At 40.5% G+C, this 18,910-nt stretch overlaps 1 protein-coding gene across 1 annotated transcript in view; it reads right to left on the bottom strand.

Moving 5' to 3' along the window:
• The window catches only part of ADAMTS12 (ADAM metallopeptidase with thrombospondin type 1 motif 12), a 405,596-nt gene that overhangs the window by 382,966 nt on the left and 3,720 nt on the right, over nucleotides 1-18,910 (bottom strand). Inside the window, 1 exon segment of the mRNA XM_082453678.1 lies at nucleotides 6,921-7,282. Coding sequence (XP_082309804.1) covers nucleotides 6,921-7,282 — 362 coding nt within the window.

Below are 18,910 nucleotides of genomic sequence, written 5' to 3'. Positions count from 1 at the left end.
AATGTCTCCAGACATTGTCAAATGTCACTTGGTGGGCACAACCAGCCCTGCTGAGAATTTCTGGACTAGGGGGTTAGCTGTGGAAGTGACAAGAGTGGTAAATTCTAAATATATTGATATTTTGAAGGAAGAGCTGATAGGACTTACTGATAAGAATAGATACAGAGTGTGAGAAAAAGAGATGAGTCAATGATAGAATAATTCCATGGGTTTTTGACCTGGGCAACAGGAAGAATGGAGTTACCATGTACAGCAATGGTGAAGAGTGTGGGAGCAGGGAATTGAGGGTATTGCTTTGAATATGTTAAATTTGAGATTCCTGTTAGGCATGTGGAAATGGCAAATAGACAGTTGAAGTTCCAAGAAATGTCAGAGTTAGATATACAAATGTAGTAGTTAGTCACATACATATACATATACAGAGATAGAGATAGAGGATATAGATGATAGACAGACAAATAATTAGATGATAGATTGATAGATATAATGATGATAGATAGATAGACAGACAGATAGATTGCAAAGGGCATGTTGGAATGAAAACAGTCACTAAAAAGAAGGTTCTTGCCACAACTTTCCAGATAGGTTGCACATTTAAAAGCTTATAAAAAGGCAGTCAAATTAAAAGGGCACTGAATTCCTTCAGACTGAAAAGAAATCATAGATCATACTACTGAGGCATAGAAACTTATGTTACACCAGGACACTCTTCTCCAAGCATGCCCTAAATTGATGAGCCAAATCTCACCTATGAATAAAATGTGGTCATTCCACCAGCCCCCGTCTTTCCGTGAAGGGGAGACAGTGAGGCTCAGCACAGAAGAAATTGCTATCATTCTACCAGACTAATTTAGAATCAGGAAACTTTCCAAAACAGAATATTTCAAGAATTAATATGACCAAACAAACCAGGGGAACAAATTTGCAAAAATGGTTCACTATTTTTTTTTCCCAAATAAATTCTCTGACCCAGAGGGGAAAAAAAGGCAACTGTTGGAGTCTATTTAAGAGACTCATTCTCTACTCACACTAACTACCTTATGGGTGGGATAGGTCTGCTGCCCCACAAGGACAGCCCACCCAATGGGTGATATTATAAGGGTGATGGGCTGGAAGATTTCCTGTGAGAAATGCCATCAGAGTGGGATTTAGAATTCCTCCCAAGAAGGCTATATAACTCTCACCTTGGGAAAGAGGGAGGACCAAGCATCATGGACCTTTCAGTTCCACCAGTCAACCTAGATAGGTCTTACAGGCAGAATTGGAAGAGACCTACCATGTTCATGGATTAGAAGACTAATGTAGTAAATGTCAATTTCCCCAAATTAATATATAGGTTTAATATAATGCCTGTCAAAAAAAATCCCAGCAATTTTTTATCATCAGATTATTCTAAAATTTATATGGAAAGGAAAAGAAGTTAGAATTACTAAAACAATTCTGAAAAAGAACAATAAAATGGGAGCAATCAGTCTACTTGATTTCAATACTGATTTTAAAGCAATAGTAATGAAGCCATAGGAATGAAAATTCTATTGGTAGACTAGAACATAAAACTCAGAAATAGACTCACAGAAATACGTCCAACTGATTTTTGACAAGTGCAGAAGCAATTCAATAGAGGGAAGGTAGCCTTTTAAAATATGGTGCTAGAGCAATCAGACATCCATAGGCCAAAAAAAGAGAAGAAAAAGGAGGAAGGAAGGAAGGATGGAAGGGAGGGAGGAAGGGAGGGAGGGAGGGAGGGAGGAAGGGAGGGAGGGAGGGAGGGCGGGGGGAAGAAAGGGAATGAACCTTTACCTAAGTCTCACACTTTAAACAAAAGCTAACTCAAAATGATCATGAACTTAAATATAAAATGGAAACATAAGGAGAGGATGGAGGCAGGAGGGAAATGAGTGTGTCTAAAAGGACAACACGAGTGATTGTTTTGATGGTAATGTTGGGCATCTTGACTGTATCAATGTCAGATCCTGTCTATGATATTATATAGTAATTTTGCAAGATGTTACCATTGGGGGGGAAGGGGCCTCCCTGTATTGGTTCTTACAACGGCATATGTAACTACAACTATCTCAAGATTAAAAGTTTAACTCTAAAAAATCTAAAAATAACACCTTTTCAAAATTTTAATCCATAGTTGAGCTTGAAACAAGACAGGAAATCTCAATAGGCCCAAAGGGAAAGCGAAAGAGAGTTGAGTAGGAGTTGAAGTTGAATAACCCTGCTATTCAGATTAGGGGTCAGCCTTCAACTCCTCAGCAGGGCCTGGAATTGAGGCTAGGGTTTAGGATGGAGCCAAGAACTGTATTCACTTTAATAAAGACTGAGCTGAGAAATACTGTGCCTGACTGTGAGTAAAAATTAACAATATTTTTTTACTGACTCAAGTATGCAGTCTAGATAGTGGGTGCCTAGCCCAAGCCCCTTGGTGGAAGTGGGGTACTCCATGAAGAGGCAGAACCCCAATCCTGTATCACACGTAAGTGTAGAGTCTAACACCTTGCACTATCCTCCCGGTCCAGAAATCTAAACTGAAATACGAACGGCAAACTAGCCTGCAACACAGCCTGTAGGGCCCTTGGTAACAGCAAATCCAGCACCACCCTAGGGTTCTCACAGGTAACAACTCCCACCGCGGATGAATTCCGAATCTAATTGATTAAAGAATACAGTTTCTCTATCAAAGAACATAGAATAAAACAAATCAACTAAACTGTTCAAAAGAAACAAATCCCATAACTTCAAAGTTTATAAAAATGTTGAGGGGAAAAGATGGTGAAAATGGTGAAGATGACAGAGGGAAAGGTGCTGAGCCAACTTTCAGATGGGGGCTGGACCGGTCTGAAAGCAGCTTCCAAGAGGATGGGTACCAGAGCCATGTGAGGGGATATTAACTGGAGGAAGGAGGTCATCCCACACCTTGTCATGGGTGACCTTTCTTGGGTCTTCAGTTTGTAACCATCTGAGTCTTCTCCAAGGGAGACTAGATGAACCTCAAATTATAGAAAACTCCAAGAGAACACAGCCTGCAACATTAGGATGACCCCGTCTGAAGCAAAGAATATGCCAGCCCTGAGCCATAGGAACAAGAAGCAAATGTTCTGCTCCACACAAGAGGGTTTCCTGCCTCAGAAAGCCTTCCCCAATGCCACCTCTGTCCCTAGGAGTGCTGGGAGGCTTAGAGCCAGCATATCCTAAGCCTGCCATCCTGTGAATCTGAGTGTGGGGTCATCCCTGGGTGAAAAGGAAAATAAATATCCTGGAGATCAGGCCCCAGACAACTGGCCAGGAGAAATCAGACGCAAGTCCAACCACTACCTTTTGACTAGAACCACTGTAGATGCGCACTGTGAAATGATGGCGCATGAGCAAATGAGCTTGAAGCCAGCCAGCTTGTGTGCTCACAAAAGAAACTCATTTGGCTTTTGGTGCCTTTTTTATAATCATCCATTAATTGTCCAATTATGTGTGAAAAGATCCAAAATAATCCCAGTGGACTGGTTCTCCTGGCAAAAAATCATTCAGTGATTTAGATCTAAAACTTTCCATCATCTTGGCCACCACGTAAGTCTATGAGTTCACATTTGTTCCTTTGTGCTCCTGTGCTTAGCATGAATCTGAAATCTGAATCTGAAAATGGCCACATGGTGGATCTTGTAGCTCTCTGGGGCCATTAGAAATTGCAAAGCTCCCAGTATTCTATTCCCAAGCCTGGAATAATGTTAAACAGTATGCAATTTCCCTTGGAGAAAACAAGATGGAAGTAGGGAGAAATTGAGGGCAATGGTCCTCAACCCTGGCTGCACGCTAAAATCACCTGGGGTGAGCAGCTACTTTAGAGCAATATTGGCTAATACTGCTAATTAATACCCACTCACACTAATCCAGTGATTGGCAACACCTAATGCACATCAGAATCTCCTAGAGAGCTTTTAAAAATACTGATGCCTGGGCTCCACCCCCACTGACCAGTCAAATCAGAGCATCTGGAAGATGGGGTTGTGGCATGGGTACTTTTTTAAAGCTCTTTAGGTACTACTATACAGCACAGGGAATAACTATTCAGTAACTTGTAATAACCTATAATGAAAAATAATCTGAAATATATATATAACTGAATCACTTTGCTGTACACCTGAAATTAACACAGTACTGTAAATCAACTGTATTTCAATTAAAAAAAAAAAAAAAGCTCCTTAGTTGATCTAATGTTCAGCCTGGGTTAAGAATGAGTGCCCTAGTCCAGGCCTTCTCAGACTTTAGGGAGCATCAGAATCTCCTGAAGAGGTCATTAAATCAAAGGTTTCAAATAAAGCAGTTAACAGACACCAAAAGTAGATTTGAGGTTCCCAAGGAGGAGGGGAGATGGGAGGATTGGCGAGTGACTGCTAAGGGGTTTCTTTGGGGGCTAATGAGAATGTTCTAGAATCTATTGTGGTGATGGCTGCACAACCCTGTGAATATATTTAAAGCCATTGGATTGTACACTTTAAGTGGGTAAATTGTATGTATGTGAATTATATCTCAGTAAAGCTGTTAAAACACACTCACATAGGTTTCTGCCCACCCCCAGAGATTCTGATGCACTGGTTCTGAAGTGGAGCCCATGAATTTGCCTTTTTAATGAAATCCCAGGTGATGTTGATTCTGTGAAGTCACAGGCCAAACTGCTCTAGGCCACAGAAAGGCAATGGCATTTAAACTGTCTAGGATTTTATGAGCACGATAACGGTTTATGAATGGTTAACGGTTAATGATTATATGTGGGTTCCCCCATCAGTGTTCTCTGGAGCAGTGTGGCTTTTGCATGTTTGTTTCGTGGATCACTTCACTCCTATGTGCCTGTCCTTCTAGAACAAGGGCTCTTTCTTCTGTTACCCTAGTCGTAGAGGATCAGGTGACACTGATGCTTCCAGGGTTGTCTCATAGAAATGAAAGCAGAAATTGCAAAGGGAAAACGTGATATGAACCCAGAGGAAACCCAGAGGATTAGGACCATGGAGCCAGGAGATATCCCCTGGTTCAACCAAGCACTGTATGAGACCCTGGGAGAAGAAGAAAAGAATAGGGCATCTTTTTTTAGTTTGTGCCATTTATGAAATGATAAATAGCTACATATGAAAATCTAGATTTACCAAAAAAATGCAAAGCAAGACTTTCCACTTATCGTACAAAACGATTCATCCCCAGAGGTCCTTCAGAATATTGAACTTTCTTGGTACCTTTAAACTGATGTACAATGTTTTACATTAATTAAGGTGGTTAAGAATCCACCTGCCAATACAGGGGACACAGGTTCGAACCCTGGTCCAGGAAGATCCCACATGCCGCGGAGCAACTAAGCCAATGCGCCACAACTACTGAGCCTGTGCTCTAGAGCCCGCGAGCCACAACTACTGAGCCCACGTGCCACAACTACTGAAGCCCACACGCCTAGAGCCCGTGCTCTGCAACGAGAGAAGCCGCCGCAATGAGAAGCCCGCGCACCGCAACGAAGAGTAGCCCCTGCTCGCCGCAACTAGAGAAAGCCCGCTCGCAGCAACAAAGACCCAACGCAGCCAAAAATAAACAAACAAACAAATAAATAAATTTATTAAAAAAAAAAAAAAAACAGCCCAGGTACAGGTGCCAAGGCCGATGCCCAAGTCTCTGCCATAACTGTCCGCGGGACTCCGGAGGCTTTCCGCCCGCAGTCAGTCCCTAACTACCCTTGGTTAGTGCTGGTGCCTGCCTCCTACTCCAGCATGACAAAACCTCAACATAAGTCCTAGGCATTGTTCGCCATGCAGCTGCCAGTGGGGCTGTCACTGTTGTCACTGCTAGAAGTAAGGGGGAACAAAGGGATCACTTTTTTTTTAAGGTTTAAATTTTGAAAAACAAGCTTGGTCACATTTTGAGATGCAGCACAGAACAGTTGCAAGACTCGGGCTCAAGTTAACAACAGCATGGTAAAGATATTCAACATCTCCAAGCTGCATCATCTGTTAAAACATAGCTAAACTGGTGGCGGGGTGGGGGGACATCGTAGAGAGGACAATGTGCATAAATCACATAATAAGCCACACATTCCGGTGCCTGGCATATTAGAAATATAAATAATAATAATAGCAGCCAATATTCACTGAGTGTCTATTATTTACTAAATACTCTTCTAAGATTTATATATATATGAATTCATTTAATTCTCACAGTACTCTATTACAGGGGTCAGCAAACTTTTACTGCAAAGGCCAGATGGCAAATATCTGGGGCCTCGTGGCCCCATACGGTCCCTATCCTGACCACTCAGCTCTGCTGTTGTAGGTCAAAAGCAGCCGTAGACAATATAAACACATGGGCATATCTGTGTTTCAATAAAATTTTATTTATAAAAACAAGAGGTGGTCCAGATTTGGCCTGTGGGCTGTAGTTTGCCAACCCCTGCTCTGTGACTTGGGTGCTATCATTATCTCCATTTTACAGAGGAGAAAACGGAGGCACAAAGGAATCAACTGACAGCCCAAGGGCCCACATGAAATCTGATTATAAGCTACCCACAGTCAACAATTAGATCATAGCAGCTGCTGCCATCACCATCCCATCTGTAAGCCTCGCACTCAAAAGGGGCTGGCCAGCCAGTCAGTCACCAGCACGCTCAGAGCTGCCTCAGAGGTTGAAGACCCAACTCCGATCCCCTCCTCTTCTTGCCCTGATATTCCTGGTTGAAGTTCTTCCTGGACCCTCAATGTCCTTATTCCCCGTACCACCCAGACTGATTTTAATTTTATGCATTTTCTCCCCAGCCTGTTTGGAAGCCCGGACCATGCACATCACAAGTGCTCAATTCCTATGTGTTAAATGCATCTGCGAACCCACTGGCAGTGGGTGTGCAGGCCACGACAGTCAGGGACTGAGGGCAGAGAAGTAAGGGGACTCACCAGTCCATGGCAGGCACTGAGGGCTGCAGTCCCAACCCTGGTGCCTTGCTGCAGAACTGTGCCCCTGAGATGGCAGGGGGGACCCGAGGAAGCCTCCATCTTCACATGGGAGAGGTTCCCATATCTCCTCTCCACGATGTAGCTTTTGGAAAGTAATCCCTGATTGACCGTCAAGTTAAAAAACAGGTCCTTCTCCTCATGGGAAATTCTATAGTACACCCGGTCCTCTGGGCCATCCAAATCTCTCTTCCTCCTGCTGCTGGTGACAGGATGGTGCAAGCCATAAGACAGAAAATGCCCGCTTGCGTCGACTTGGACAGGAGCCACCACGTGGTATTCTGGCAGGGCCTTGACAAAATGCTCTGGAAAAAAAAGAGACGCAGAATAAGCCTAAGAGATCTCTGTTGAGTCTGTGGCAAGACAAATACACCTTGTTTGGAACTTAGATTTTACCCTGTTGATTGCAAAATCCCACTGTTGAAGTGTAGAGATCGTTTCCACCATACAAACACCATCAATATCAAATTCCCTGAACAACACAAATTTACCCGGGGCTCTCTCGTAGATGACAGGTGGCTGTCTGAGTTGACACCAAGACATAGCTCTGGATGTCAGAAGTTTTACTGGAGACAAACTAAGACAAGAATTAATTCATGAGGAATATGGTTAGGAAAGGGGCAAGATCATTATGACAAACAGGAACATTTCAGGTCTAGAGTTCATTAATACAAATCACAGGGCTTCACTGTTTATTATAAGGAGCGTAAATGCTTCTGGAATTTCCAGTTAAGTCATGCTGGAGGAAAAATGTAAAAGCACAGTGAACCCATCATGTACACTCTGACAAACCTTGCACGGTTACAGCACAAGTGTTCTGTAATGTAGCAATGAGTACTTAAAAGAACTTGGGTGTTTCTTTTTTATTTTTATAAAATATACAACATAAAATGGTAAGGGAACGTATTAGGATCAGAGGCATGGGGTCAAAATATGAAAATTGCCACTTTAAAAATGCAAGACACGCACACTTCTTCCTTCCTTCCACACACGAGAACACAGACACCTTTCGACTTCCTCAAATTGAAATCCCCACCACTGCCTCTTCATTTTCCTGTTTGAGAATAACAAGGAATCTAACTAGTAAGGAGTAAGCATCAGGCTCTGGATTACAGACTACTTAAAGCAAACCATTAACCACTTACGCAGATAAACTAATCTTTTGCTTCAGGCAAAAAAAAAAAAAAGAGGGAAGGAAGGAAAGAAGAAAACAAAAGGGGAAGGAGAGGGAGAAGGAGAGAGAGAAAGGGGGGGAAATTTCTACTTTTTTCTACTTTTCTATTTCCACCTCCCAGCTGTACCTCTTGCACTTTGTAACTTGTGTTACTTTGTTCAAGTTACCTCCCCAACTACAATGTCTTTCACACTCTCTATCAAAATCTTATGTTTAACACAATCTTATGCTTATTTTTTAAAGTCCCAACTCAAATTCTCCCTCTTCTTTTTCCTAATGTCCTTGCTTAAAGTTCTTTCTCCCTCCCATGAATCCCCATGTCCTTACTTTCTGTAGCTCCCAGAACAGCCCAGTTTTACAAAGCCTTTTGTTTATTATATTATTTATAATAATATGGGACAAAGTGAGAGAGTGGCGTGTATATATATACACTACCAGATGTAAAATAGATAGCTAGTGGGAAGCAGCTGCATAGAACAGGGAGATCAGCTCGGTGCTTTGTGACCACTTAGAGGGGTGGGATAGGGAGGTTGTGAGGGAGACGCAAGAGGGAGGAGATATAGGGATATATGTATATATACAGACGATTCATTTTGTTATAAAGCAGAAACTAACACACCATTGTAAAGCAATTATACTCCAATAAAGATGCTAAAAAAAAAACAAGATATAGAATGGTTGAATGGATAGAAAAAGAATACTCATCTGTATGCTGCCTACCATAGACTCACCTCAGACATAAGGACACACAGGCTGATAGTGAATGGATGTAAACTGATGTTTCATGCAAAGGGAAACCAAAGAAAGCTGGTATAACTATATTTATATTGGACCAATAGACTTTAAAATAAAGACTCTAATAAAAGACAAAGAGGAGGATTACATGTTAATAGAGGGGTCAATCCAACATGTGGGGATTAAACAACATGCTACTGAACAACAAATGGATCAACAAAAAATAAATAAATAAACAAATAAATAAAGAGAAATTTGAAAATACCTTGAGACAAATAAAAATGGAAATACAATAAACCAAAAATCTACGGGATGCAGCAAACGCCATTCTAAGAAGGAAGTTTCTAGTAATACAGACCTACCTCAAGAAACAAGAAAAAATCTCAAATAAATAATCTAACTTTGCACCTAAAGAAACTAGAGAAAGAAGAACAAATGAAGCCCAAAGTTAGTAGAAGAAATAAAATAATAAAGATCAGAGAGGAGATAAATGAAATAGACTAAAAAGACAATACAAAGAACAATGAAACTAAGAGCTAGTTCTTTGAAAAGACAAAAATGACAAACATTTTGCTAGACTTGCTAAGAGAAGAGTCAGAGCTCAAATAAATAAAATTAGAAAAGAAAGAGGAGAAATTACAACTGATATCAAGGAAATACAAAGTAACATAAAAGACTATTATAAACAATTTAACAACAACAAATTGCACAACCTAGAAGAAGTGGATACATTCCTAGAAATACACAATCTTCTAAGACTGAATCATGAAGAAATTTTTTAAAATAATGATTGCTTATTTAGAAGGAGGTTGAGTCAGAAAAAAATAAAACTCCCACCAAAAAAAAAAAAAAAAAAGTCCAGGTGAGTTCTACCGAACATTTAAAGAATTAATAGTTACACTTCTCAAACTATTTAAAAAAACTGAAGAAGAGGGAATGCTCTCAAACTCATTTTACAAATCCAGCCTTACCCTAATACCTATCCTAGACCAACAGACCACACACATTCATACACACACAAACTACATAGATGAACATAAATGCAAAAATCCTAAACAAAATATTAACAAGCTGAATTTAACAATACATTAAAAGGATCATACACCATGATCAAAGGGGATTTATTCCAGCAATGCAAGGATGGTCAACATCTGCAAATCCATCAACACGATACAGCACACTAACAAAATAAAAGATAAAAATCACATGCTTGTATTAATAGATGCAGAAAAAACATCTGACAAAATTCAACATCTGTTTATGATAAAAACTCAACAAAGTGGGTGTAGACTAACCATACCTCAATATAACCTAGGCCATATATGACATACTCAATGGTAAAAAGCTAAAAGTTTTTCTTCTAAGATCAGGAACAAGAAAAGAATGCTCACTCATAGGACTTTCATTTGACATATTTTGGAGTTCCTAGCCAGAACAATTAGGCAGAAAAAATAAGCAAAATATATCCAAACTGGAAAGGAAGAAGTTAAACTGTCACTATTTGTGGACCACATGATGTTATATATAGAAAATCTAAAGACTCCACCAAGTAAACTATTAGAATTAATAAAAAAGTTTCAGAAAAGTTTAAGGGTACAAAATCGATATACAAAATATGTTGTGTTTTATGCACTAAGAATGAACTATCAGAAATAGAAATTAAGAAAAAAATTTCATTTACAATTGCATCAAAAATAATAATATACCTAAGAATAAATTTAACTAAAGACATGAAAGACCTGTACACAGAAAACTGTAAGACACTGATGGAAGAAAATAGACACAAATAAATGGAAAGATATACTATGCTTATAAACTGGAAGAATTAATATTGTAAAAATGTCTATTAACCAAAGTAATCTACAGTTTCAATGAAATTCCCATCAAAATTCCAAGGGAATTTTTCACAGAAAGAAAAAAAAAACAATCCTAAAATTTGTATGGAACCACAAAATATCTCAAATAGACAAAGCAATCTGGAAAAAGAAGGACAAAGCTGAAGCCATTACATTCTCAGGTTTCAAAGTATATTACAAAGTTAAAGTAATAAAAAAGTATGGCATTGGCATAAAAACAGACACATGGATCAGTGGAACAGAATAGAGGACCCCAAAATGAACCCATGCATATACACCCAATTAATTTACAACAAAGAGGAAAGAATATACAATAGGGAAAGGACAGTCTTCAATAATTGTGTTGGGAAAACTGGAGAGCCCCATGCAAAAAAAATGAAACTGGACCACTATCTTACACCATATGCAAAAATTAACTCAAAATGGATTAAAGACTTTAATTTAAAACCAAAAATTGTAAAACTCCTAGAAGAAAATTTGGCAGTAAGCTCCTTGACATCTCACTTGGCAATATTTCTTTGGATCTGACACCAAAGATAATGACAAAGAAAGTAAAAATAAACAAATGGGACTACATCAAACTAAAAATCTCTGCACAGCAAAGGAAACCATCAACAAAATAAGAAGGTAACCTAATGAATGGGAGAAGCTATTTGAAAATTATATATCCAATAGTGGTTAATTATCCAAAATATATAAGAACTCATACAACTATGAGCTCAATAACAAATAAACTATCTGATTTTAAAATGGACAGATGATCTGAATAGACATCTTCCCACAGAAGACACACTGATGACCAACAGGCACATGAAAAGATGTTCAGCGTCACTAATCATCATGAAATGCATATCAAAGTCACAATGATATACCACCTCACATCTGGTCAGAACGGCGTTTATCAAAAGAACAAGAAGTAACAAGTGTTGGTGAGGTTGTAGAGAAAAAGGAACACTTGTACACTGTTAGAGGGGATGTAAATTGATACAGCAACTAGGGAAAACAAAAAATTAAAAGTAGAAATACCATATGATCCAGCATTTCCACTTCTGGTCATTTATCTGAAGAAAACAAAAGCTCTAATCAAAAAGATAGATGCACCTTATGTTCATTGTGGCATTATTTACAATAGCCAAGATATGAAAAAAAAAAAACTGTGTCAATCAGTAGATAAATGGATACAAAAGATATGGCATATATATATATACACACACACACACACAAAAGAATACTACTTAGCATTAAAAAAGAATATAATCTTGCCATTTGAGACACTAATGGACCTTGAGGATATTATGCTCAGTGAAATAAGCCAGACAGATAAAGGCAAATACTGTATGATTTCACTTATATGTGGAATCTAAATAACACAACAACTGAAAAAACAGACATAAAACTGAATTCATAGATCTACTGAACAGATCGGTGGTTGCCGGATGGGAGGAGACTTGTGGGGTTGGGCAAAATGGGTGAAGGGGATCTAGAGCTGTAAACTTCTCATTACAAAATAAATATGTCATAGGGATGTAATGTACACTATAGTTACTACAGTTAATAATACTCTATTGCAAATTTAAATGTTGCTCTCATTATAAGAAAAACAATCTTTAACATTTTATGGTGACAAATGTTAACTAAACATTGTGGTGATAATTTTCACTTTATACAAATATTGAATCATTATGTTGTACACCTGAGTGGAATGTCATATATCAATTATACCTCGATTAAAAAAAAATTTGCATAAAGTGGTGCCATACTCTATCTAGTGTCTTGGTGAGGTGATAAAAGAGAAACAGACATGTGAAGTGCGTAATCACTAAAAGTCCTATCTTTTAAGGAAGGCTATTTGCTCTAAAATACTGGGGGTGGAGGTGGGAGTGAGGGGGGATTATAGATGAAACAAAACTGGCCATAATTTGTAATTATTGAAGTATTGGGTAATGGGAGTTTATTATATTATTTTCTTTAGTGTACATTTGAAAATTTCTGTGATGAAAAGTTAAAAATAAATAAAGGCTTGTTTTGTTAACATAAAAAAAATGTGGGGGAAAACCACATGCCTAGGAATCAATGAAGCACAATATTTGTGATCACGTCTTGCTTCTGGTTGACACTGAGCCTGCAATCAGAGGACAGACCAAGTTCTCACTCTGCCACTCACCAGCAGTGGGACCTTGGGCTCATCACCTAACTTCTTAGCTTCTTCAAGTATAAAATGGAGATAATATCAGTTCTGTCTACCTTACACGGCTGTTTGGAGGAGCTAATGAAACAATGAGAGTGAGAGGGCTTTGCAAACTATGGTGCCAAATAAATGTACACGTTTAAAGGAAGAGGATTCCAAGTCTATAAGGCCTCTGAAGGCAGGTTCTAGGCGTGATTCACCTCTGTATCCTCCACCAGGTCTAGCTGCATCATTCATACAGTAGATGTAAAGATGACCATTTGTTGTTCCTATGGCTGCCTTGCATCTGAACGTCTTTACCACATTTGGGGAGTTCCTTATCATGAGTCTTGGGAACAGAGCCCACCTCCCAGGAGAGGAGATGCAAGTGCAGGAAGCATGTCCCTCACCAGTCTAGCAGCTCTGGAGCACCCCGTACACTCATGCTTCATTCATCAGAGGCACTGCCTAGACTTTGAATCCAGAAGCAGTGATACCAAGAAGCAGGGATTATGGTAGCGGCCCCGAGATGAAGGAGGAGCTGGGGCTCGCAAGCAGCACCCAGCATCCAGACCCAATGGATGAGCATCACAAGGTGAAGTGTCTAGGACATGGCAGAGGCAGTGGCAGCAGAGGCAGCCATATTCTGACCTTTGTTCCTCCTGCAAAGCATCCACACTTGGCTCTCAGCTCTCCCGGCATTTCTTCGAGCAATCCAGGATCCCTTTAATAAATTCTTCTTCTGGGCTTCCCTGGTGGCACAGTGGTTAAGAATCCGCCTGCCAATGCAGGGGACACGGGTTCAAGCCCTGGTCTGGGAAGATCCCACAGGCCGTGGAGCAACTAAGCCCATGCGCCACAACTACTGAGCCTGCGCTCTAGAGCCCGTGAGCCACAACTACTGAGCCTGCGTGCCACAACTACTGAGGCCCGCACACCTAGAGCCCATGCTCCGCAACAAGAGAAGCCACCGCAATGAGAAGCCCGCGCGCTGCAACAAAGAGTAGCCCCCGCTCGCCACAACTAGAGAAAGCCCGCGTGCGGTAACGAAGACCCAACTCAGCCAAAAATAAATTAATTAATTAAATAAATTTTTAAAAATAAAAATAAAATAAATTCTTCTGCTAAAATCTAAAATAGTAATAATAATAATAATATTGTCATATCTTTGTATGGTGACAGATGGTAACTAGACTTACCAGTGATCATTTTGAAACGTATAGAAATATTAAATCACTATGTTGTGTACCTGGAACTAACAGAGTGCTGTAGGTCAATTATACTTCAATAAAAGAAAGAAAGAAGGAAATATGAGACAGAGCACAGTTTTCACTCTTAGGTACTAACCAATAGTCTCCATTTTTAAGAGACTATTAAAAGTCCAGACCCTTGTTTCTGACTGCAGCAACTAAGAGCAACAGAGCACAAAGCAACATGAACAAACCTTAAAAACAATGCTCAGTGAAAAATAAGAAACAAAACAAGTTAATACAGAGCCATTTACATTCATGGAAATTACACGCGGAAACAATAACACAGAGTTTGCCAGAACATACGTGAACAAAAAAATACACATGGAACCCATTAAAATGGTTTTCTATGCGGAGGAATGGGAGTGGAGAATGGGGACCAAAATGCATAAATAAACAAAACAAGAAAGGTGTTTTGCACAAATTAATAATGCTAATGTACCACGCACTAGGAGTCAAATTGACTCAGGCCTCTGTAGTGCCTGCTCCGCAAGGAATATCTGGACCTCGTTGGTGTCAGAGCTTCACTGCCCTTCAGAGTTCAGGCCTCAGGGGGGAACGGGCAGGCTGGCTGAGGTTGGATGTAGTCAGTTTCTCTAGTATTTCCCTCATGTTGTTCTTTTCTTCTATGACTTACAGTGATGTCTCTGGCTCTTCCAGGGTTGGAGCAGTGGGGAGCAGTAAGGGGCAGAGAAAGTCTTATTCAACTGAATACGGCCATTATCCTGCAATGGTACCCCCTGTACGTGGTCCTGTCCTGATTCTGACTCCTCTCAAGAGAAGCTTTTATGACCCTTATAGCAGGGGTCCCCAACCCCCGGGCCACGGACCGGTGCTGGTCCACGGCCCGTTAGGAACCAGGCCGCACAGCAGGAGGTGAGCAGGGGGGCCAGCGAGCGAAGGCTCATTGCCCGCTCCCCATCATTCCCCATTGCTCGCATTACCTCCTGAACCATCCCCCCCATCACTCGCATTACAGCTTGAACAAACACCCCCAACCTGTCCAAGGAAACATCATCTTCCACAAAACCGGTCCCTGGTGCCAAAAAGGTTGGGGACCGCTGCCTTATAGGACCTGTCTCTGAAGATACATCTCAAAGAATTAAACATGATTTAAATATAAAATGAAAGACTAACTTGCCTAAACCCCAGCACTTATTGCCCAAAGAATAAAAGAGCAAATACATATACAGCTTTTGACCCAGTTGCTTTTGATCTAATGTGCTTTTAAGAGAGCCAGCATAAGCTGGCTGTATAATCATATAATAATTATAGTAACCATTTAATGAACACTTGCTACAATACTCCTCATTTAATACACACAACGACTCTGTGACACAGAATCAGTTACTATCCCCATTTCATAGAAAAAGAAACAGAATGTAAGAGAGGTCACAGAGCCAACATGCAATGTTACTTGGATTAAAATCTTGTGCTTCCTATTTCAAAATCATGTTCTTGGCCACTGCATTTTGTGTACATAAGCAGTTGCACTTGGCAGCGGGGACAGCAGAGGAGAGGTAATAGCACTGCCCCTGGGGATGATGATCTGACAAGAAAAGAACTGCATGACTTCTTTAAGAGGCCTCAAGTCACTCAGCAATAAATAGAGAAAATAACTGCCTCTTTATCGGGTGAAGTAATGGGAGATAAGACCAGTTTCACCACTTGATTTTACTGCAAAGGAAGCGGCTAAGCCACATCTGCCAATAGGTGTGGATGGAAACAGGAGGCCACTTACAGAGTGTGGCTTCCGTGGGTGGCCCAGATGCACCTGCCTCATCTACACAATGGGCATAACAATAATAGTATTCCCCTTCTAGGGTGGTTGTGAGAATTCAATGTATTAATATATGTAATAGATTTGGAACAGTGCTTGACAGATAACACTCACTCTAAACACTAGCTACTTACTCTTGGTATTAAAGATAGAAAATTGGGGGAGTTCCCTAGTGGTCCAGGGGTTAGGACTCTGCACTCTCACTGTCGAGGGTTCAATCCCTGGTCGGGGAACTAAGATTCCCGCAAGCCGCGAGGTGCAGCCAAAAATATATATAAATCAAGATAGAAACTTGGCTACTAGGGAACTCTGTGGCCTTAAATACATGTAAGCTCCAGGCGATGGGGAGAGGCTTGCACTCATCTTGGCTTTCTCTCAGTAGGTGTTTAGTTTGGAAGATTAGCTAGCTATCATCCTGGCCAATAGAAAGCAGAGCACAGAGGGGATATGACAGGGATGGAGAAATAAGATGTCAGGAAATAATAATAACTCCTAAATTTTACCATTTCTATGGTCAAGCATGGCATTTAGAGTATACCAACTTGGTCTTGGTCATCCTCACAATTATCTGGGATATTATTAACCAGTGTCCCTTGTCTTAGCCTTCATCCCCACCTCTGTAAAAAGACAATAAAGAGGAGTGAGGATTCCTGCTGCGGCAATCTGACCCCAGAGCCCACCCTCCTAACCTCTGCTCTCACTAATTCTCAAGGGTCAACCACTGAGAGCCAGACATCAAGGTAGGGTGTCAACAAGGCTGGGGCCGTTGTGGCTCACAGGTTCAGTAGCTGTGGCTCATGGGCTCAGTAGTTGTGGCTCGCAGGCTCTAGAGCGCAGGCTCAGTATTTGTGGTGCACAGGCTTAGTTGCTCCGCGGCATGTGGGATCTTCCCGGACCAGGGCTCGAACCCATGTCCCCTGCATTGGCAGGCGGATTCTTAACCAGTGCGCCACCAGGGAAGCCCTGTGAAGGCTCTTCTTACATTAAGATCTGAAATCATTTCCTCCTTGCAGAAGTTATTTTTTGCAAATGGCATAAATACATGATTATGACATTGGTCTTGAAACGCACTGCAGTGCTCCCTCGGTTCCGTCCAAGTCCGCGCAGCCTGGAGCATGTTTCTAACATGGGGTGAAGTGCCGGCCCTCTCAACTTCATGGAGCTGTCAGCAGCAAAAGAGATCATGGAAGTGACTGGTGACTTGTAAGCAGTACAGGGCAAAACGAACCTGAGGGGATATCGTCAGCTATAGAGGAGAGGCCATGTGTTGTGTGCAAGATTAATACTTCCTATTGTTCTGATACTTGGTTGGGAGCCTTGTGGAGGTCATCACACAACTGTGTATGTCACCACTGAGCAATGTGGAAGGAATAGTGGGCAGAGATTGCCCAATCTACCTGTTTCTAGTCCCAGAAAGGATTGGATTTATTTCCATGGTCCTTCCTATATCTAAAATCCCGACTCTGCCTGCCCCTTAGAACTAGAAGGAACCTTAATAGTCATGGAGGTTCTGAGTTGGCCTCCTACTGCAGAACCCTGTGTGACTCCCTTGATGCCGTTGCTGGAACGGCAGTTAGTAGGTGCTCAGTAAATGCATGTTGACTGACGGATCAGTTGGGCCTCTCATTCCTCATCTGCAAAAATAAGGAGGATGGCAGACATGACATCTGAAGTAATTTGAAAGTTTAAATGGTCAGAATTTGGATGCAATTCAAAAATGTTATCAGAGTGGAAATGGAATTCTAGGGAGATTGCTTAATTATGAAGCAGCAAGCAGGTCATGTGGAGGCAAAGCTCTGGTCATCCTATTGCCTGGAAGCCTTAAGGATTTCCTTCTCAATGCAAATCAAAACTACAGTGAGGTACAACCTCACGCTGGTCAGAATGGCCATCATTAAAAAGTGTACAAATAACAAATCCTGGAGAGGGTGTGGAGAAAAAGGGAACCCTCCTACACTGTTGGTGGGAATGTAAATTGGTGCAGCCACTATGGAAAACAGTATGGAAGTTCCTCAAAAAACTAAAAATAGAGTTGCCATATGATCCAGCAATGCCACTCTTGGGCATATATCCAGATGAAACTCTAATTTGAAAAGATACATGCACCCCTATATTCATAGCAGCACTATTCACAATAGCCAAGACATGGAAACAACCTAAATGTCCATCAACAGTTGAATGGATAAAGAAGATGTGTTATATATATACAATGGAATATTACTTAGCCATCAAAAAGAATGAAATAATGCCATTTGCAGCAATATGGATGGATCTAGAGATTATCACACTAAGTGATAAGTAAGTCAGAAAGACAAGTAAGTCAGAAAGACAAAGACAAGTACCATATGATATTACTTATATGTGGCATCTAAAATATGACACAAATGAACTTATCTACAAAACAGACACAGACTCACAGCCATAGAGCATAGACTTGTTGTTGCCAAAGGGTTGGGGGAGGGATAGGTTGGGAGTTTGGGATTAGCAGATGCAAACTCTTATGTAGAGAATGGATAAACAACAAGGTCCTACTGTATAGCACAGGGAACTGTATTCAGTATCCTGCCATAAACCATAATGGAAAAGAATATGAAAAAGAATGTATATATATGTATAACTGAATGAGTTTGCTGTACAGCAGAAATTAACACAACATTGCAAATCAACTATACTTCAATAAAATTAAATTAAAAAAAAAGAATTTCCTTCTCTAACTAGCTTGCCCTCATTCTCATTCTCATTCTCTCACTTCTCTTGCTCTCTCTCTCTTAGTTCCACATGGAAATCTGCTCAGAAATTTCTCTTTTGCACCAAATGGGGATTACTTGTAAATCCACTGGTGAGTTGATTGAGAACAAATATTTTGGTGAAAAGACTTTTAAAAATCTGAATTTTTTTCTGGCTTAATTTTATTTATTTATTTATTTGAAGTTATTACAAAATAATGGCTATATTTCCCTGTGCTGTACAA

The sequence above is a fragment of the Balaenoptera physalus genome, assembly GCF_965194825.1.
Source record: "Balaenoptera physalus genome assembly, chromosome: 3".
NCBI lineage: Eukaryota > Metazoa > Chordata > Mammalia > Artiodactyla > Balaenopteridae > Balaenoptera > Balaenoptera physalus.
This window is presented reverse-complemented; position numbering and strand designations above follow the sequence as displayed.